Raw genomic sequence first — 22228 nt, 5'->3', positions numbered from 1 at the left:
CAGGAGAAATTAGAGCTATGGTTAAATATATTAAAAGACTCCATTCAGTGTATTTGACCAAATATGCAATGTGACCAGTGTTATTTTGTCTATCTCCTCTGCTTTCCTGACCGTTTGAAGTTGCCACCTGGTCATCTGTTTATTATGGAAGTGACAAAAAGGGGCTCTTGTAAGACTCATCAATAAGGCTTCTTAAGGCAAAATTCCAGTTTAAAAAATGTAATGTCAACCCTGTACGTGCTTAGCCTAGTGACAGGTGTGTGCATGTTGCAGAATGGTTGGGGGATAGGGGGAGGAGAAATATGCCAACTATACTAGTCCTGTTTTCTGTGACAACAAATTGTTCTCTTTGGGTTTTGCTAAAGCCCCATGGAGTGGAAGGAAGGAAGGAACTTTACTGGTAAAGGAGCCAGTTACAACTGAGTGGCATGTGAAGTTCTTGCTGGAATGAGTGGCGGTCTTTCCTGTTAGACTAGAGTGGAAGGAAGGGTAGTTCATCTGCTTAGTAAGAGCCACCACTTTTTCTAAGGCGACTGTCCCTCCCTCCAGGGCATCCTAAAAGCCTAAATGTAAATAAATCGTATGGCAGGACCCAAGTCACTACATTTAAAGTGATGAATTTGAACTCAAATTGGGGGTGGGGGCTGAAACAGCTGATTCCTTATAAATGCAACTAAATGGCATTCATGCCCCCAGGAATAGACAACCCTTCACTTTTCAACCAGGGCTGTTTAGAATGTAGTTTGAGCTGAACCTGAGTAGGATCCATTTCAGACAGCCCACCCCTGTCCTTGAGAGAGAACCATGCAAACACATTCCTGTTCTCTGGCTGTGGCAACCAACTGTTTAGGCTCCTGAGGACCAAAATACTTTAGTCTAACCCAAGTTACTTGATGCAGCACAAGGTTAACTAGGTAAAATGTAAAATCCGGGAAAAAGGAATGCAACTTTAAGTTTGGCTGAAAAATAAATTAAAACAAATATTTTCTTAGCTCAATTCCAAGATCCCAGTTGCTCTTCGACAAACTGAAAGCTATTCAATTCTGCTCCCTCTAGTGCAGAACTGTTCCTTGTGTATTTTTTTGACAGTGTGACAGACAAGTGTGAAAAAGGCAGAAGACGACAGATAAGAGGAAGCTTGTGGCTTTGTTTCTTTAAGACAGTGTCCCTCAAACAACCAAGATGAATACAAATCTCGGCTGTTCACGTTTAATATAACAGTTTTTGATGTTAACTAACATCTTTAGGATGAGGTGCAAATCCCTTGGTACTGTAAGTGGTGATGTGTGATTTCAGTTTGTTTCTATGTAGGAATCAGTCAAGTGAAGTTCTTAAAAAAAAATCTTTGCTACACATCCTGCTGGCAAATTGTAAACTCCCACCACATAACAAGTGCCTCTGGCTAATGGAATAAGGGTTCCTTCTCATCACCTAGTCCAGATGCTAGTGTGACTGTCTGTACTGGCAGCTGATTTGACACTGCAGCGTTTCTTCACAATCATGTTGATGTAGGCTTTCATGATCTTTATTATCTCTCCCACCTGGACAAAAAAATGAAAGGATAGGTAGGCAGATTGAAAACATAGTAGTTAGGTGTAGGAGGCACTTTGCAGAAAGACACAGTCACTGCCCTGAAGTGCTAGCAATAGATATGGGATACCAAAAGTGACAGATTGTGAGGGCATGGGATGAGGAATAATGGTGGGTTACAGCTCTGTGATTATGCAGTGACTCAATTTAGAAATGGACACAGCTTGGTAGGTCTAATGATTTTTTATAAATTACATTAAAAAACAATGTTTAAAACATTAACATTTCCAAAGTCAGGAACTCAAAAGTATAGGAAATGAGGCCAAACTAAGGTTGCATGGGCAGGAACCTTAACAAAAAGCAGGAAATGTAACAATACTTTACCCCTCCCTAACAAACTCCAGAATGATTAATTACATTACAGTAACTGAGGTTCTTTGAGATAAGCTGTCTACATGGATTCAACTTCTGTTCTTTCTGGGTGGACATGCACCCCATGAACTCAAAATCAGTCTCTTTTGGCCAGCAACATCCATTAGGGTCATGCTTGGGCCCCAGAGGACCTCATGCCCGAGGAATAAGGGCAGAGTGGTCAAACGGTCCCTCAGTTCCTTTGCCAATAAAAAATCCATATAGTATAGGATGCCATAGTAACAGGGAAGGAGGGCATGTCATGGAATCCATGAGGACAAAACAACTCGAAGAACCACATTTATTGTAAGTAACCATTCCATCGTCTTCGAGTAACTGTTCAGATGGATTCCACTTCAGAGGACTAGCCAGCAGTTACCTCAGAGTCAGGAGGTTGGTTCTAGGAGTCCTATTTAAACAAAGATTGCGGAACAGTTCTACCAAGTGAGCATATGATCATTAAGCTTGAACTAATGAATAAAACATGGCTCCTATGAACTGTATCCTTTGTGTCAGTGACAGTGTGGATCTTTCTCTGCCAATTTTGAGTCCTAGCTTCTTCCTCAGTGGTTCCAACATTTTCTGAGGATTGTAATAGTGAGAGCCCTGTCTGGTGGAGCTTTGGCAGTCTGCTTGGGGTGTCTTCTGTCTCATCTTACTAGGCACCAGGGAGGGTGCTATGTTCATCCTGGGAACAATGTGCCTTGCAACTTCTTTCTGGTGAGTTCTTGACTCTTCTGTGCTACTCTGTAGCTGAGAAGCTTGCTCTCTTTGATAAAGAATAAGCCCGGGACCTCTACATAAAATTATGGCTCATGGGAGCACTAGCCAAGAGTGACTGAGCAGGCTTGACAGGATTTTTGGCCTCAGGCTATGAACAGGCCCTCAATGGAGCACTCAAAAAGAAAGAGACGGGCTTCCCTGGATTGCTGTGTCCTTTTGGAAAAGGAGCAGCAGATTGAACACTGCCAGGGATCTTTCCCTTGCCAAGGCAGAACCTAACATGTCTATCAATGATAGATACAGCAGCTTCACAAGAGGGACAAATTTTAAATTCCAGGGATCTCGCCTCAGCCATAGCAACTAAGCATTATTACCAGAGGTTACCCCACCAATGTAAAAATCAGATTTTTTTGCCAACAGGCATTACATTACAACTATTAACTACACGAACTAAAACACACGAGCCTAGTAACTAATTGTACAGTGCGCAGAGTCAATGGACCCGGTAAGGGTTCTATCTCACTGTCACAATCAGTAAGAAGGAGCCAATGGATGGTTTGTCCTGCTCTGCCCTTTATGCCCTCAGGTGGGAGAGGAAGGGGAGCACAAGATGATGTATGGCAAAGGTGCAGCCCCAATTTTTAAATCTGCAGGTCTGGATAGCTTGCATCAAAGAGTTTTTAAAAAGCTGGGTTAGGCACTCGCTGGACCATTAATGGTGATTTAAAATAAGTTTTGGAACATAGGAAGTCGCAGAGGACCTGCAGAAAGCTAATGTTATGCGAATATTTAAAAAGGGTAAACGGGATGACCTGGGTAATTATAAGCCTGTCAGTCTGATATCAATTCCAGACAAGATAATTAATCGGCTGATATGGGACTCGATTAATAAAGAACTAAAGGAGGGTAATGTAATTAATGCCAATCAAATTGATTTTATGGAAAAGAGACCGTTAAAGTAACTTCATTTTTTAAAATGAGATTACAAATTTGGCTGATAAAGGTAATAGTGTTAATGTAATGGACATCTGTCGAGCATTTGACTTGGTACCACATGACGTTTTGAGTATAAAACTAGAAAGACATAAAATTAACATAGCACATATTAAATGGATTAAAAGCTGGCTAACTGATAGGTCTCAAAATGAAATTGTAAATGGGGAATCATCAATAAACTGATGTGTTTCTAGTGGGGTTCCACAGGAATCAGTTGCTGGCCTTATGCTATAACATTTAGATCAATGACCTGGAAGAAAATATAAAATCATCACTGATAAGTTTGCAGATGACACAAAAACTGGGGGAGTGGTCAATATTGAAGAGGACAGGTCACCGATGCAGCGCGATCTGGCTCACTTGGCAAGCTGGGTACATGTATACATCTAGGAACAAAGACTGTCGGCCATACTTACAGGATGGGGGGCTCTATCCTGGGAAAGAGGGACTCTGAAAAATGGGGGGGGGGGTGTACGTGCACATGCATAATCAGCTGAACAGGAACTATCAGTGCGATGCTGTGGCCAAAAGGGCTAATGTGAACCTTATATACATAAACAGGGGAATCTCTAGTAGGGGCAGAAAGGTTATTTTTCCTCTGTATTTGGCACTGGTGTGACTGCTGCTGGAATACAGTATCCAGTTCTGGTGTCCACAAGTCAAGAAGGATGTTGTTAAATTGGAGAGGGTATAGAGAAGACTGCAAGAATTTGCCTTATAGTGATTGATTTAAGTTGTTCAATCTATTTAGTTTAACAAAGAGATTGTTAAGAGGTGACTTGATTACTGTCTTTAAGCACCTACATGGGGAACACATATTGGATAACGGGATTTTCTATCTAGCAGAGAAAGGTGTACCATCATTCAATGGCTGGAAGGTGAAGCTAGACAAATTCAGATTGGAATAAGGCATAAACCAGGGGTTCTCAAACTGCGGGTCGGGACCGCTCAGGGGGTCGCGAGGTTATTACATGGGGGGGTCATGAGCTGTCAGCCTCCACCCCAAACCCTGTTTTGCCTCCAGCATTTACAATGGTGTTAAATATATAAAAAGGTGTTTTTAATTTGTAAGGGGGTCACACTCAGAGGCTTGCCATATGAAAGGGGTCACCAGTACAAAAGTTTGAGAAGCACTGGCATAAACTTTTAACAGTGAAGATAACCAACCACTGGAACAATATACCAAGGGTTCAGGTGGATTTGCCATCACTGGGAATTTTAAAGTTAAGACTGGATGTTTTTCCAAAAGATCTGCTCTAGTAATTTTTGTGTGGAAGTTCTATGAGCTGTGTTATACAGGAGGTCAAACTAGATGATCATACTGGTCCCTTCTGGCTTGAATCTATGAATCAGTAGACAATGCTGGCCAAAAGATTTGAACTTGAGTGCATGTGCACCCAGAAGGAACAGCAGTGAATCCACATGGATCATGGCCTGAAGAATCTGAGATTTATACTTATCACAACTCCAATTTATACAGTCTCACAGATCTCACTGTGGTTTGTGCCAGCATCATTACTACTCAGATTCCTTGCAGGTGATCAGTATTATATCCCATTCAACATAAAAGTTAAAGGAGGAATATGGTACTTTGATTTGCCTGAAAGATTCTGGAAAGCAGAAATCCAAGGATTTTAAAAACATTAAACTTCTCTTCAGTTTCCCCAAAATGTATCTGTCTTCACACTCCACCTTGTGCTACAAATGGCTTACAGAGGTCTGACGCACTGATTTCCCTGAGGGACCACTCAGGGCAGGGATTCAAGGGAGCAGAATTAAGGTCACATGATTCTGTTGGAAGGGAAGTGTCACCTTACTGCCGCATTTCTACAATTCATGTTCTATTGGTTACTACTGCACTAATGGTCTTGTAGAGGTGATGTATGGTCACCGTAACTCTGCATTATTTTCCCATGTGAGTTGTTTTAATTGGCTTTTCGCATTCTGGAAGGGCATGAGAAGCATGGGGGACCAAGGAACACCCAAAACCATAAACTCCACATTAACAAAGTATTTTGCATGTTAAATGAGGTTCAGCATGTTTTTTTTCTTTCTTCAGGAAATGTTGGGCAGTGACATGGTTGAAAGGAAATCGAGCCCTCCTCCTCTCCTGCCCAGTTTCTACAGGAGGAGTTTTTTAATAAGGCAGGTCTCACTTGCAAAGTGCAAAGTTCAAATCTTTGTTTGGTTCTAGTAATTATTCAGAAATAATGGAATTCGGATAGTTACACTGTATGCACAGCAAGAACATCCTGTTACACCTACCTGGGAGGTTTCAAAGAACATCTCTCGCTCATCCACTGTAATTTTGAAGGTATTGGGTTGCGGAGCTCCAAAGAAAACAATGTGCTCATACTGGAAAGTTTCCAGCGATTTAGGATCTCCCCGTTTGTATACAGACACATTCTCTGTACTGACTCCAAGCCAGAGATCATTCGGAAATCCACCCTCCTTACACTGTAGAGAACAAAACACTCAGATTAACAGCAGTGCTCCAAATGGGAAATAAAACCTGGGGACACTCCTGCATTGCAGGTCTGAGGGCATGTCTACACTTTGAGCTGTGGGTGTAATTCCCAGTTTCTGGAGACATACCCATACTAGCTCTGATTGAGCTGGCAAGCTAAAAACAGCGGTGTAGGCCTGGCAGTGCAGGCAGAGGGAGGGGCTAGCCACCCCATGTACGTACCCAGCCGGGATGGTATGCATGTACAAAGGGCAGCTAGGGCCTCCACAGCAGCACTGCTATTTTTAGCATACTAGCTCAGAGCTAGTGTGGATATGTCTCCTTGAGCTGGGACTTGCACCCCTAGCTCAAAGTGTAGACATATCCAGAGTCAAACTGTTGAGCAGAGGGGTTTGGAATGAACAGTGCAGAATATGTCTGAGCAGTCCCTCTGTACTCACTCATCTTTCCTTCTAATTCTGTAACCCTCCGAGGTAGATATCTTACTTGTTTAAGAAAGAATTAAAATGCATTTTTTTAAATCAAACATAGTGCAGGGCCTGAGAGCTCTTGCTCCCTCTGGACACCACAGTACTCCTCCTCCATAGGGGAAATGGGACTTCCACAGGAGAATCCTACAGCATCTCCTGCTGGGAAGGTTTAGGAGTGAGCCGTGAGGTCCCCCACATCCAGTGCTCTCACCTATCTCATTCAGTGCCTTCTGCTGCGAGAAACAGGGAATAATTTATTTTCACAATTAGAAATCTTTAACAGCAGCAATTCCTGCTCAGAAAAGCTTGGAGTGGGCCAGCTGCAAGATCCTCACAGCCAAAGCTCCTACCCCAATTTTCAGGGCTTCACATGTATGTGACACTACACCGAAATGCTGCTCAAGATTCCCTGGTTTCTGTGGCACTGCTGTCCTAAAGTCTGTGGCAAAATGAAAATTCTAGAGCAGATTAAAACAAATGTGTAAATATTCATAAGCAGTTATTTTACTGAAGTAAATATTATGCTGAGTAATGTAATGCACCATTGCCTGTATTATCTATTTAAAGACCTTCTTTGGAGCGTCTCCCACTAGAAAGGATTGGGGCTTTTTTTCACAACAGGTGATGGAAAATCATCTCCCTCCCTGTTTTGTACCTTCCTTTCTCACACCAGCATCTTCACGGGCCAGGGAAGGTCCCAAGTTTTCTCTCTCTCTTTCAAAGTGGGAGTGCTCTGATGGCGGAATCACACCAAGTGCAGTCAGGCCAGGGCCAGCGCTTCCATTTAGGCAACCTAGGCGGTCGCCTAGGGCACCAGGATTTTAGGGGGGCGGAATTTTGACGACCTCGGCGGCAATTTGGCGGCGGGGGGTCCTTCCACGCTCCAGGTCTTCGGCGGCAATTCTGCGGCGGGTCCTTCACTCGCTCCAGGACCCGCCGCCGAAGTGTCCCGAAGACCGGGAGCACGGAAGGAGCCCCCCACCGCCGAATTGCCGACGACGACTGGGAGCGCGGAAGGACCCCCGCCTAGGGCGCCAAAAACCCTGGCGCCGCTCCTGAGTCAGGCAGAATGGAGCATGTTAACAAGAGTTTCTCTATGCTGTCCAGTGTAAAACGCAACATTTTTCATCCCCAAGAATAACGCCTGCTTGGACAGTAGTTGTTATCTGAGTTTATATACCTCTCACCTCAACATCAAAGAGTGTTGAACCATAGCCTGGCCATTCCTTTACAATGGACATGTATTTCACCATAGCCTGGTGCTGAGACAGTCCCTGCAACTTGTTCCATTTCTGCACTATGCTGGCCCGAGCAGCTGAGAGCTCCTCCTTCACCCACATTTCCATCATCTGCTCTTCTTCCACCTTCTGCTTTTTTACTGAGCCAGTCTTGAAGCTACGTTTCAACGTTCCTTCCAGAAAGCTGGTCCGTCTCCTCTCCAGAGCATGACTGGTCGTGCCGCTACTCTTTGTTGACTGCAGGATTTTGGATTTTAGCCTGCTCACTGGGTAAATGCCATCAAGGGTCCAGGTGATTTTGGAATAGTCTCCATGAAGATACTGCAGCCTTAGGGCTGCCAGGTGCTGCAGTGTCTCCTCTGGGGCAGGAAAGTGCCCATCAGTAAGACTTTCATGAGCCTGTAAATGTAAAAAACAAAACAAAAAAACCCTCGTAATTTATGCCTTATCTGTCTATTTATGGTGCTCAACCCTGTGGTATCTGCCGCAGCACCTAGCCAATCCCAGCACAGAAGTGCATAGAATCAGGATATCTGATTAGCAGTTCGAACTTACCTCGGTCCACACGCGGCAGGCAGGCTCCCCCGTCGACTCCGCGGTACTCCTCTCCCCGAGCTGGAGTACCGCAGTCGACGGCGAGCACTTCCTGGTTCGACTTATCGCGTCCAGACAAGACGCGATAAGTCGAACCCAGAACTTCGATTGCCAGCCACCGAACTAGCGGCTGGGTGTAGACATACCCTAAGTCCCAGCCCACGGGCCATGTGCGGCCTGAGAACCTCCCCAATGTGGCTCACAGGGCTCCAGAAATTTTGGGGCAGGGTCTCTTCCTTGTCCCCACCTGCCGCCCCGGGTGCTCTCTCCCCCAGGCGATTTAAAATGGCTCGGGGCCCCGCCCACCACCAGCAGTGCAGTGGAGCTGAGTGGCTTCCTGCGTGCTCGCTTCATGTGGCTGCCGGCCCCTCCCTGCAGCCCTGGGGCGGGGCAGTGCTGTGCCTCCGCGCACTGCCCCCGCCCCAAGTGCTCCTGTGGCCAATGGGAAGCTGCGGAGGCGGTGCCTGGAGGCAGCAGTGCACGTAGGCCCCCCAGCCCACCCCACCTTGGAGCCCCAGGTAAGTGCCGCACGCCCTCCCTGAGCCTGCACCCCCTCCCCACACCCCCCAAACTCCCTCCCAGAGCCTGCACCCCCTCCCCACACACCCCCTCCCACCCCCTGCCCCAGCCCAGAACCTGCACCCAGCACACAAACTCCATCCCAGAGCCCGCACCCCAGACCCCCTCCCCCACTCAACCTCCCTCCCAGAGCTCAACCTCTCATCCCTTCTACACCCAAACTCCCTCCCAGAGCCTGCACCCCAGACCCCCTCCCCCACTCAACCTCCCTCCCAGAGCTCAACCTCTCATCCCTTCTACACCCAAACTCCCTCCCAGAGCCTGCATCCCAGACCCCCTCCCCCACTCAACCTCCCTCCCAGAGCTCAACCTCTCATCCCTTCTGCACCCAAACTCCCTCCCAGAGCCTGCACCCTGCACCCCAATCCCCTACCCCAGACCTCCTCTCCCACCCAAACTCCCTCCCAGAGCCTTGGGTAGGTGGGGGGCGGAGTTTGGGGGGGTGGAGTTTTGGGGGGCAGGTTCTGGGAGGCATGAGTGACATTATTGGCCCACTGCGAGGATTTGAGGACTGGCACCGGCCCTAAGGTAAACTGAGTTTGAGACCCCTGGTTTATACAAACTGCTGTGCATTTTATTAGTGATAATAATTAGTGATAATAAGGTCATGGTACATATGGCCCTTGGAGCATCAGTCGGTGTGATCCACTACACTGTGGAGATCATCCCCTGGCTGGCTCAGTATCCACAAGTAACAAAATCTAGCCCATGATCTAGTAGTGTATGCCTTTGTCTATTCACTTTTTTATTATATTTTTATAAAAAAAGGAATCAAATGTGTCCAGCCACATTTAATTTTTGCAATCCCCAGTTGTGCTTTTGGCTTGCAGTTCTGTTGTCCTCATCAAATTTATTTCATTATTTTGCTAGAGAGAGAAGTTTGACTTACACGACAAGAATCTGACTGAGGACAGGAATTGCTGGCATCATTCTCCTTTCTTTTCTTCCTACCTCTTTTCTCCTCTTTACTTCCTAGTACTACTATTCTGTTCCAGAAAAGCTGTTCTGTACCTCTATACAGTGCAGCCCAGCCAATGAACTAAGGCAGCAGGCTCCCTTCCTAACTTTTATCCTTAGCTACACAATCATGAAAGGAAACTTCCTCTTCTCCCAACAATGTGACCCAATTGCTTGCCAGAAAGGCATGAACTCTCCTCTCCCCAGCCTTGCCCACACTTGACATGAATGTAAACTCCCCTCTTCTCTACTTATAGCTACCTGCCCATACATCCTTAGAAATCTCCTCCCCCTTACACATCTTACCTGCTCAAACATGAAGGCAAATTCCACCCCCTCTCTGGGAACATTCTCAATATCCAAGAAGCAATAGAGTTTAAAATACAGCTGCCACTGTCCTTCCTCCTCCTCTTCCTCGGAGCCAGCCAGTCTGTAAAGCAGATGAGAGAAGGAAAAAAAACTGGTGAGCATTCTGATAATGAGTCATCCTCAATCCCACTGTATAATGCAAGGCTATGGCCAGGAGAGAACAAACAACTTCTTGATTTGCCAGGACAGTCCATGAGTGTAATGGACCTTCCTGTAGCTGCCTCCTCATGTGGGATATTGACTCAGAAACCTGTGAGGATATGAAGTGCACTAGAACTTAACCGTGTTCTTAGAATGACGATTCCAGGTAAAGAAGCAAGGTGGATCCATGCCATGTCACAGAATATTCCTAATGTTTAATTTTTTTTGTTTCTTTAAGATAATTTTGTGCTAGTGAGGTGCTTGTTTGATAGCCCTGGTGACTAAAGTCCTATTTGTATCTGCAAAACAGACATAGAACAGACAATGGTAATGTCAGCTTCCTCCACATCACCCTCTGCCTGTATGCCTTACTCCTGTCCTGGAGGGACCACCACAAGGGGTAAGTGTCCACTCAAGTTTTTAACCTCTCTTCTGAGATGGATAACAAGGAAACAATTATTAGTTCTGGGTGTGATGTGGACATTCGTCCACCATACACTGGACTGAGCACCATAAATCACTACTGACCTATACCAGGTTGAAGCCAACAACCATTTGATCAAATAATAGTTTAAGGGGAAGTGCGCTTGCACATGCTGCTTTTGGGTGCAATTACCACAGGCACCTCTTGTGCAAATTGTCAGGTGTCTAAATAGCTATTTATAACTGCAAATACCTGATTAGCAGGAATCACAGTAATGCTTAGTACTTATGTACAGTATCACTTTTCAGGTTCAGCGAGCCTGACCAATATTATCCACCCACATTACACATAAAAGTTAACCCGTCCCAGTAATCCTGTCACCCACTTCTTATAGATAAAAGAAAAAGCTATCATGCAGAAACACCTCCCTCTGGGAGTCTGTGATGTTCTGTGCCTCGTGGGAACACCCTACGCCCCCATGTTCATCCTTATAATATGATTGTGTGGCATCTGCAGCACCTGGCTAGAGCAGCCCTGTTCCTCTGGGTTCAGCCACACAGCAGCCAAGCTGAGAGGTGAAAAGAGAGAAGGTTCAGGTGCAGGAATTGACCATTGTCCGGGCGGCTCAGCAGTGGCCACGGTGCAGCCATAGCCAGGTCTATAAGTGTGTCGAACCACTGCTTGTGAGGCCATGCCAGGGCGATCATAATGACTCGCGCTTTGCCCCTTTTGATTTTTGACAGGACCCTGCTGATCAGCAGAATCAGCAGGAACATGTACATCAAGTCCCCCGCCCACGACAGGAGAAAGGCATCGGAGAGGGTGCCCATGTCGAGGCCTTGGAGAGAGCAGAACTGATGACACTGCCTATTCTGTCTGGTGGCGAACAGATCCACTCGGGGAGCCCCCCACTTCTGGAAGACCATCTGGGTGACCACCTGTGGTGAGAGAAAAAGGACCTGCTGAGATGATCCGCCAGCGTGTTCCGGATGCCTGGGAGATGCAAAGCCTCCAGGTGAATTGCGTGCTGGATGCAAAAGTCCCACAGACAAAGTGCTTCCTGACAGGAGGGACAACGATGAGCGAGCACCCCCGCCTGTTGACATAGATCATCAAGGCCATGTTGTCCGTCAACACCTGCACTACTTGACTGGACAATTGTGGCAGGAAGGCTTGGCAGGCTAGGCGGATGGCCCTGAGCTCCCTGACCTTTACATGTCCTCCGGAGACCATGTCCCTTGGGTTTGCAGCGTACCAAGATGTACTCCCCAACTAAGGTTGGAGGCATCCAATATCAGGGAGACACATGGGTCAGGGATTCTGGAACGGAACTCCTTCCAGCACCACCCTTGGGTTGGTCCACCACTGCAGAGAGGTAAGTACCTTTGGTGGGATTGTGATGACAATGTCCAGATGATCCCTGGATGGGGAATAGACTGTGGTTAGCCACAGTTGAAGCAGCTGCAGCCTGAGCCTCGCATGGCAGATGACATGGCACTAGCGTTGCTAGTGTTGGCACCGTGGCGCTGGCGGCCTTGGTCTGCAGGAACAGTTGTCATTGCCGTCTCCTTAGGAGGTACCAATGGTGCCATGGTGGAGGCAGGCAACTTAGAGCTATTAGCCTCAGCACTGGAGTGGTGGGTGCCGGCGGTGGCCGCCCTGCGGATGGTGCCGGAGGTGCCGTCAGCACCGAGGAGAGCAATCTCATCAGCGACTATTTTTTGCTGGTCTGCTCTCTTTGGGATGAGGAAGATGGCCATTTTTTCACTGGTCCTTTGGATTTTGGGGACCTTGATATCGAGGGAACCAGTGACCCGCGCCGGGAAGGGGGTTCTTGTCCTGGGTCAGAGGCTGGTCTCAAGGACTTCTCCATTAATATGAGTTTAAGCCTCAGGTCCCTGTCTTCAGTTTGCTGCAAAGGGCACATTTCTGGGGAACATGGGATTCACCCAGACAGTGAACACATTGAGTGTGTCCATCTGACACTGGCATCACTTCTCTGCACATAGTGCATCGCTTAAAGCCTGGTGAACCTGGCATTATCACAAACTAGAATTAACTATACTATGGGGTAAAATAAGAATTTTTTTTTTCAAAATGGGGAAGTAAGCTAATAAACAAAACCTAACTACTAGAAAGCTACTAAAACTCACTAACTATGTAGCATATCTGAATTAAATTACAGGTTTTCATTGGGACTGCGGAGCTCCGTCTCAGGCTGGGGATGGCTGAGAATGAACTAAGGAGTCCAGGTCACGCGCATGATACTTCAACTGCCAACGGTGCACGAGGCAGGCACTGCGCATGTGCGACCTGTACGGGCACTGCTGTAAAATTCTCTGAGTGAAGGCGTAGGGACACACCAACACCTGGAGTGGAGCACCCACAGGGACATCTCCCGAAGAAGAAGAATTTGTTCCAGTACCTTTCCAGGTATCGAAATTAGGCTGACTGGTTTATAATTCCCCAAGTCCTCTTCCTTTCCCTTTTTAAAGGTAGGTACTATGTTTGCTCTTCTCCAATCTTCTGGGACCTCACCCATCCACCACGAATTCTCAAAGATAATTGTTAACGGTTCCAAGATTGTTTCAGCTAGTTCCTTCAGTACCCTAGGATGAATTTCATCAGGCCCTGACGACTTGAATACATTCAACTTATTGAAATATTCTTTAACCTGTTCCTTTCCTATTTTGTCTTGCATTTCTTTCCCCCTTGTTGTTAATATTAATTGTGTGGAGTATCTGGTCACCATTAACCTTTCTAATGAAGACTGAAGCAAAAAAAGCATTGAACACCTCCGCTTTTCTTGATGTCATCAGTTATTAACTCTCCTTCCCTGCTAAGTAGAGGACCTACATTTTCCTTCATCTTTCTTGTGCATATCCTTTCTAATTTTGTCTCTACATACTGCTGCTACTCTTCGTACTCCTCCGTAGTAATAAATTCATGTTTCCACTTTCTGTAGAATTCCTTTTTTATTGTCAGGTCATTAACAAGCTCCTGATGGTGCCATATTGGCCTTTTCTTATTCTGCCTATATTTCCTTCGGATTGGGCTAGTTTGGACTTGTGACTTTCATATTGTCTCCTGGAGAAACTGCCAGCTCTCCTGAACTCCTTATTCCCTTAGATTTTCTTCCCATGGGGCCTTACCTACCAATTTTCTGAGTTTGTTAAAGTGCATTGTCCTCATTCTGCTGCTCTCACTCCTTCCTTTCCTTATAATCATGAAATCTCTCATTTCATGGTCACTTTCACTCAAATTGCCTTCCACCTTCAGATTCGCTACCAATTCCTCCCTATTGGTCAGAATCAAGTCTAAAATGGCTGTCTCCCTGGTTACTTTCTCCACTTTCTGGAACAAAAATTTGCTCCCAATACATTCTAAGAACTTACTGGACATTTTGTGTTTTGCCATGTGACTTTTCAACAGATATCTGGATAGTTAAAGTCTCCCATTACTCCCAGGTCCTGTGTTTTGGATATTTCTGTTATTTGTTCTAGAAATACCTTATCCACCTCCTCTTCCTGTTTAGTGGGTAGAGGTCCAGAGTCACACTTTAGTTGTGCTTCAATATCAAAGGGATAGTGCCTTAGAATAATAGAGGGCCTGGTGTGATCTGGAGTAAGCAGGAATAGCAGACAGTGACAAACAGATAAGGAACCAAGACTGACAGATAGAGAGAAGATTGTGTAAGAAGAGGGATAGAGGGAAGACTGGGAATGGACTGTAAAGGAGAGGCCAGATGATGGCATAGTAGTTTGGCCGTAGGTAGAGCCTGGGAGAGCTGGGCCTAGGCAAAACAGCCCCTGAATGACTAGGGGAAGTGGATGTGAACCAACCTAGAGCAGGCCTAAGGAGAGTAGCCCAGCAGGGAGGCAGCTATGCAACACTGTACTGGGGCTGAGACCTTGGCAGATCACTTGAGGAATGTCTGCTGTGACTAGCAGAGCTAGTGTTTGGACAAGGCAGCTGACTTGTGGCACAAAAGGTGTGAAAATACTCAGGCACTGCAGAGAACCCAGCAAGCAGCACCTTGGGGGCAAGAATGCCTGAGTCAGCAGCCGCCTTGCGGGAGATAGACCAACATCCTGCAGGCAGCGAGAAGCAGCCAAGGATGGAACAGCCGTCTCTCCAGGCTTCAGACCGTCAGGAGGGTTCCAATAAAGGGCAAGAAATTGGAAAAGGTTCAGTGGCCCTTGAGGTGACACAGCCTATGTTTTAGAGCAGGGGTCTCAAACACATGGCCCGTGGCCCCCCCACCCCCGCGGAGTTAGTTCCTGTGGCGGCCAAGCTCTCAGAAAAGGTAAAAGTGTTCAAATATTTCTGTTCTGTATTTAGGAAAAAAACAGATGATGTCGTCTCATGTGATAACACTCTTTCCATCCCAACAGTAACTCAAGAGGATGTGAAACAGCAGCTACTAAAGTTAGACATTTATAAATCAGGAGGTCCAGATAACTTGCATCCAAGAATTTTAAAAGAGCTGACAGAGGAGTTACTGGACCATTAATGTTGATTTTCAGTAAGTCATGGAACACTGGGGAGTTCCAGAAGACCAGAAGAAAGGTAATGTTGTGTCACTATTAAAAGAGAGTAAACAGGATGACCTGGGTAATTATAGGCCTGTCAGTTTGACACTGATTCCAGGCAAGAGCATAGAGCAGCTGATATGGGACTTGATTAATAAAGAATTAAGGGAGGGCAATGTTATTAATCCAAACAACATGGTTTTATGAAAAAGTGGTCCTGTCAGACTAACTTGATCTCTTTTTTTGATGAGATTACAAGTTTGGATAATAACAGTAACAATGTTGATGTAATATACTTAGACTTTTAAAGGCATTTGACTTGGTACAGGGGAGTCGCATCTTACGCGGGGGTTAGGTTCTAAAGTCAGCGCGTAAGGCGAAAATTGCGTATAGTCAAACACTCATTGAGTGGAATGGCAGGCGGAATTGCCCGCACTACAGATACAGTATTTAAATTGTTATTTTTCTCTTTTTTTTTTGTTTTGTTTTGCCGGGCGCGTATAGTTAAAATTGCGTAAGTTAAATGCACCTATGATGCGACTCCACTGTACCACGACATTTTGATTAAAAAACTAGAAAGATATAAAATTAACATGGTACACAATAAATGGATTAAATGCTAGTTAACTGATAAGGTCTCAAAATGTCATTGTAAATGGGGAATCATAACTGAATGGGTGTGTTTCTAGTGCGGTGCTGCAGGGATCAGCTCTTGGCCCTACACTATTTAACATTTTTTATCACTGACCTGGAAGAAAACATAAAATCATCACTGATAAAGTTTGCAGATGAACAAAAATAGAGGGAGTGGTAAATAGTGAAGAAACAGGTCACTGATACAGAGCAATCTGGATTACTTGGTAAGATGGGCACAACCAAATCATATGCATTTTAATAGGGCTAAATGTTAATGTATGCATCTAGGAACAAAGACTGTAGGCCATACTTACAGGATTGGGGGCTCTATCCTGGGAAGCAAAGACTCTGAAAAAGATTTGGGGATTGTGGTGGATAATTAAGTTGAACAGGAACTACCAGTGCGATGCTGTGGCCAAAAGAGCTAACATGATCCTTATACGCATAAACAGGGGAATCTTGAGTAGGAGCAGAGAGGTTATTTTACCTCATTATTTGGCACTGGTGAGACTGCTGCTGGAATACTGTGTCCAGTTCTGGTGCCCACAAGTCAAGAAGGATGTTGATAAATTGAAGAGGGTTCAGAGAAGACCGCAAGAATAATTAAAGAATTAGAAAATCTGCTTTATAGTGATTGATTTAAGTTGCTCAATCTATTGAGTTTAACAAACAGACAATTTTAAGATCAAGATAGGATCTTTTTCTAAAAGATCTGCTCTAGGAATTATTTTTGGGAAGGTTTCTGCCCTGTGCTATAGAGGAGGTCAGACTAGATGATCACAGTGATCTCTTCTGGCCTTGGAATCTAATGAATTCTTTTTTATCACTACAACAAATGTGTGCATGATTTATTACATGTAACCTACCAAGGGCTAGAACTTATGGGGGCCTAGTGGTTGAAGCAGCTGACAGGGTGTTTGCCCTGAGCTCATGGTACATATACACGCTATCAAGCAGCATAAGGGTCACTCACTTAACCAGGGAATTTCAGAATTAATGTTATACCCATTCAGTCAAGAGTCATCAGTATGAGGATCTCTGAAATGTTCTCTTACCTCTCAAACTTGGCAAGGATATCAGCAACAATTACACGACTCTCAATGGCCCTGTCCACGTGTTGATTGCGTTCAAAGAGGGCAAACATATTACGACTGTCCTCCATGGCGAGCCCTCGGATCAGCTTCTCAACCACCTGCAGGGGAGAGAGATCAGACACCTTGTGTACTGTACAACGTTGGGTATTATCACTCACACAGGAGTCAGCCTTTAAAATAGGAAGAGGGAGCCCCAAAGCTACTTCCTCCCATTAGAGCTCCAAATCCATCTGATCACATGCAGGAGAATGTCAGTGTTGCTTCACCCAGTAACAGCCCAAAGTTCTCATCTCAGAGGTGGAAAGCAGGATTCTGTTAAATTATTTCTTTTCATAGATTCATAGATTTAAGGCCTGAAAGAACCATCACATTATCTAGTCTGACCTCCTGTATATCAAAGGCCTGAGAATTTCACCCAGTTACCTCTGTATTGAGCCCAATAACTTGAGTTTGACTAAAGCACAACTTCCAGAGAGATGTCCAGTCTGGATCTGAAGCCATCAAGAGATGGAGAATCCACCACTTTCCTTGGGAGTTTGTTCCAGTGGTTAGGAACTTCCAGACAGTGTTTCTGAACATTCAAACAACAGTTCTCTCTCTGTAGGTTCTTTATGTCCCTCATCACTGTAGCAGTTGAGAACTGGGGTTGAGTGGCAGCAAGGTCTCCCCCTCAAAAAGCTTATTATTCAGACAATCTCAGACATCCCTGTACCCACTACCATCACCTATCCTATTACCTTCCTGCGCCCATTAATACCACCTATGCTATTACCTCTCCTGCACTGGTGTGGGAGTTGATGGTGATTTTACAGGAGCCACCGCCATGGCAGTACACAGTTGTGGTCATTTCTTCACGAGTGATGAGAGCCAGTATTTCCTCCTGGGAGGGCACAAACTCCCTGGTCTTGGTTCTCTTCAGGGAATCATTGATGAACTGGGCATACCTGTCTATTTCTGTGCCTGGAAAGAGGTCTTTTACTCTAATTGTAAAGAAAAGCAGAAAAGCTGTTACGTGGTGAACAGAACATGTCTAAATGCAGGTAGATTTCTACATAGCATGGAGTACCATAAGCACAGCATCTCACAGAAATGTGTTGCCAAGTACAGCCATACGAAAAAAGGCCCGGATCCACCAAGGGACTTAGGCATTGCAATGCTCAAAGTCACGATGTCTAACTTTTCAGTGCCTAGAAAATTCATGGAACAACAATGAGATCCACAAAGCCCAAGTTAGGCGCCTACGCTCCCCATACAATGAATGGGGAGGAGAGGTGCCTGAGAATGGGATCCACAAAACCAGTATGCTAAGGCAGGGAGCTGCCTAAGTTAGCCAATGGGAGACACCTATGAGAAGGGTGTGTCCTAAGCCCCACGCCCTCAATGAATTAGGCACCTAAGTCCAGACTGCAGCAAGGCCCTTTCCTCTGTTTGTGATCCACAGTCAGGAGCCCCTCCCCTGGAGTCAGGCAGCTTAGGTGCCTACGTTGTTTCTTGTGAGAATGAGTTAGGTAGTTGCCTTACTCCACATAAAATGTCCAGAGGAGTAGGATGTGGTACTCCCCTTACAACTTTTACTTAACCTTGGATGGGGGCGAAAGATTCTATTCTCCCCCTCTTCCTGAGGGGGAGAAAGGATTTGAACAGGGGTCTCCCTTAACTTTCAGGAGAGTGCTCTAACCACTGGGCTAGGGGATATTCTGATGTGGGACTCCCCCAATCTCTCCTATTGAAGCTGTATATAATTTTTTCGAGTCATGGGGACAGAGAGAGAGAGAGAGAGAGAGAGAGAGAGAGAATAGTCCAGTGGTTAGGGCTGTGATGCTGGCAGGCCAGGTGCCAGCTCTTGCCACGACTGCAGGCATTAGGTAAGAACTGACATACTCATAGATGGAGACCAGATCAGTTCAACTATATGTTAGTTTGCTCAAAATAGATATTAGTTTTATAAGAATCTATTTAGTGTTTAGACTCTATGGAATGCTTGTAAGTTGCTCCCTGCATTAATCTCACTTATAATGTCTGTATTCCATGCTATAAGAAAATGTGTACGTTTTGCTTCATAACTTTGAAAATGTTTGCTCTGAATTTGTGAACCCAGGTACGGGAATTGTCATCCCATCCCCCGCCCATAGGAGGACTATCAAAATTTAAATGGGCAATTATAAGACAAAAGCTTTATTAATCATCCCATCCACCCATGGAGAAGGTCTCGTCCCATCACTCTGAATACTAGAAGAGGGAAATAATAGTTGATGTGAAGATTTTTCATCTCTTTGCTGTTTGAACACTCACATGGCTAGAGACACCAAACTGAAGCCAGAGAGCCCCGGGGGTTATCTCCTGGGTCCACCCTAAAAGACACCTTGAACCGACAGATCTCTACAAATATGTCACTCTTAGGATTTAGATGGTAACTCAGTTGTGTGTATACGTTTGCTTGCTTTAACCTGTAAATAACTCATTTATTTTTCCTAGTTAATACACCTTTAGGTAGTGTATTACGGGATTGACTACAGGCATTGTCTTCATGTAAGATCTAGGGTACCAATTGATCTAGTAAAGTGATTGGTCCCTTGGGACTGGAAGCAACTAAAATATGGTGTGATTTTTGCTGTAAGTGACCATTTATCAATAAATCCAGTTTGTCTGGGTGGCAAGATAGACTGGAGAGTTTAAGGGGACTGTCTGTGACTCCAAAGTAAGACTGCTGTAGTGATTCAGGAGTTCACATTTGTTGTTGTCTCGCATGAGCCACTCCAGACAATGTGACAAGGGCACCCACCTGGGTGGGAGACCCAGTCCCCTGGCTCCAATGACTTTAATGAATGAAAACAGAAAGTTAAAGCAGAATACAGTCATAACTTAATTATAATGTTTTCTATTGTGACAAGGCAAGCAGGGGGCTAGGAGGCTGAATGCTGTAAAACAGCAGGTAGCAGGATCTAGGTGTGCAGGATAAAGGCTGCAATACCATAGGAACCAGTGGAGGGGGAGAAGCAGATGAACACTAGAATACAGGAGGTAGCAGGGGCTGGCCATGGAGGAAAGAGAGGCTAGCTAGGTTTCTAGAGTCCCAAGTCAAAGATGATGGAATTAGTGAAAGAAGTGGCAAGTATCTGCAAAGTGGCTCTTACCTTCTAAGGTGGAATTTGAGATAGCGGAGGATCCCTCTACTGGGAAGGAAAGTGCAGCTCATGCAGGACATCAGCTGCCAGTGGTGAAGGTTTCCAGAACTGTTGGGCTGTGGGATGTGGTTAGTTTGTTTGATTAGTTGACAATACACTTCATCACGAAGGGGCTTTAGGTCATGGCAGGTCTGCAGAATGCCTTGGATAATGGGGATGGGATCAGACACTGTCTCAATCTCCTGCAGAGAGTTAAAGATCTTGATGGCTTCATCCTGCAGGCTGCTGTAGCCCTTCTCTTGCTGCACTGTAGTGGGATCACAAAAACAAGGCAGACAGGATTTCAGCATTTCCCTGAGCCCCTGCTTGCCAAGCACACAGCGTACCAGTCTGTGGACTATGCCTGACTCCATGAAACAGGAGAATGGCAACATGAGAATGAGCATTACTGGTCATCTCCTGATCCCAGGAAAGCGCCTTCTTCAAATGTAAAAATACACCACTGTCCAATCAGTAAATTAAAAAAATTAAAAACTTGTCCACATTGAAAAACATGCATATTTTAGATATACATAAAAACAAAGAGTAGTACCCTTAAAAGAACAGGAGTACTTGTGGCACCTTAGAGACTAACAAATTTATTAGAGCATAAGCTTTCGTGGACACTTCTTCGGATGCATACAGAGTGGAATAAATATTGAGGAGATATATATACACACATACAGAGAGCATAAACAGGTGGGAGTTGTCTTACTAACTCTGAAAGGCCAATTAAGTAAGAGAAAAAAAACTTCTGAAGTGATAATCAAGATAGCCCAGTACAGACAGTTTGATAAGAAGTGTGAGAATACTTACAAGGGGAGATAGACTCAATGTTTGTAATGGCTCAGCCATTCCCAGTCCTTATTCAATCCTGAGTTGATTGTGTCTTCAGCTGGCTAAAGAAGGAGCCTCTCCCCCCTCCCCCCCCCAGGATACTTGAAGGAGACTGAAACAAAGGACAGTAACTACAGGGGGTGTGAGTGATTGCTGGACCCAGGCTAAAAGGAGATTAGCCTGTAAAAGGGAGCACTCTGGAACTGGTGAGGAAATTATCTGTATTCAGTTTGATTAGGCATAGATTTGCGCATTTTATTTTATTTTGCTTGGTGACTTACTTTGTTCTGTCTGTTACTACTTTGAACCACTTAAATCCTACTGTCTGTATTTAATAAAATCACTTTTTATTTAGTAATTTACTCAGAGTATGTATTAATACCTGAGGGAGCAAACAACTGTGCATATCTCTCTGTCAGTGTTATAGAGGGCGAACAATTTATGAGTTTGCCCTGCATAAGCTTTATGCAGGGTAAAACGGATTTATCTGGGTTTAGACCCCATTGGGAGTTGGGCATCTGAGTGCTAAAGACAAGCACACTTCTGGGAGCTGTTTTCAGGTAAACTTGCAGCTTTGGGACAAGTGATTCAGACCCTGGATCTGTGTTGGAGCCAGACAGGAGTGTCTGGCTCAGCAAGACAGGGTGCTAGAGTCCTGAGCTGGCAGGGAAAACAGGAGCAGGGGTAGTCTTTGCACATCTGGTGGCAGCTCCCAAGGGGGTTTCTGTGATCCAACCAGAACTGGATACTCTCATAAGAAACCAACCTTCCACACAAACTTCCTCATGGATAGACTTTACAAAAACTAGACAAGCCATTTACAAGACAAACTTTGCCTCTCTACAAAGGAAAAAGGACACTAAACTATCTAAACTGTTACATGCCACAAGCAGCCACAACAGTAGTTCCCTTAATCCACCCAGCAATATTGTTAATCTTTCCAGCTATACTCTTAGCCCAGCAGAAGAGTCTGTCCTATCTCAGGGCCTCTCCTTTTGTCCCTCCAGACCCATGAATATGATACAGTTCCGCGGTGACCTAGAATCCTACTTTTGACGTCTCCGAC

The 22228-nt window shown here is 45.3% G+C and overlaps 1 protein-coding gene across 2 annotated transcripts in view; it reads right to left on the bottom strand.

The window, feature by feature from the left end:
• Positions 1-1130: 1130 nt before the first annotated feature.
• The window catches only part of LOC101952950 (unconventional myosin-X-like), a 235305-nt gene continuing 214207 nt past the window's right edge, over positions 1131-22228 (bottom strand). For both annotated transcript variants that reach the window (XM_065561329.1, XM_065561328.1), the window contains 7 exons: positions 20296-20593; positions 17934-18141; positions 17123-17259; positions 10272-10395; positions 7785-8234; positions 5926-6117; positions 1131-1541 (listed from right to left, as the gene is read on the bottom strand). In XM_065561329.1, coding sequence (XP_065417401.1) covers positions 1428-1541; positions 5926-6117; positions 7785-8234; positions 10272-10395; positions 17123-17259; positions 17934-18141; positions 20296-20593 — 1523 coding nt within the window. In that variant the 3' untranslated portion in view covers positions 1131-1427. The remainder of the gene's footprint in view (positions 1542-5925; positions 6118-7784; positions 8235-10271; positions 10396-17122; positions 17260-17933; positions 18142-20295; positions 20594-22228) is intronic.

This window comes from Chrysemys picta, chromosome 11, assembly GCF_011386835.1.
Source record: "Chrysemys picta bellii isolate R12L10 chromosome 11, ASM1138683v2, whole genome shotgun sequence".
Classification (NCBI taxonomy): Eukaryota; Metazoa; Chordata; order Testudines; family Emydidae; genus Chrysemys; species Chrysemys picta.
The sequence above is the reverse complement of the archived record's forward strand: the minus strand, read 5'-3'. Positions and strand labels throughout refer to the sequence as shown.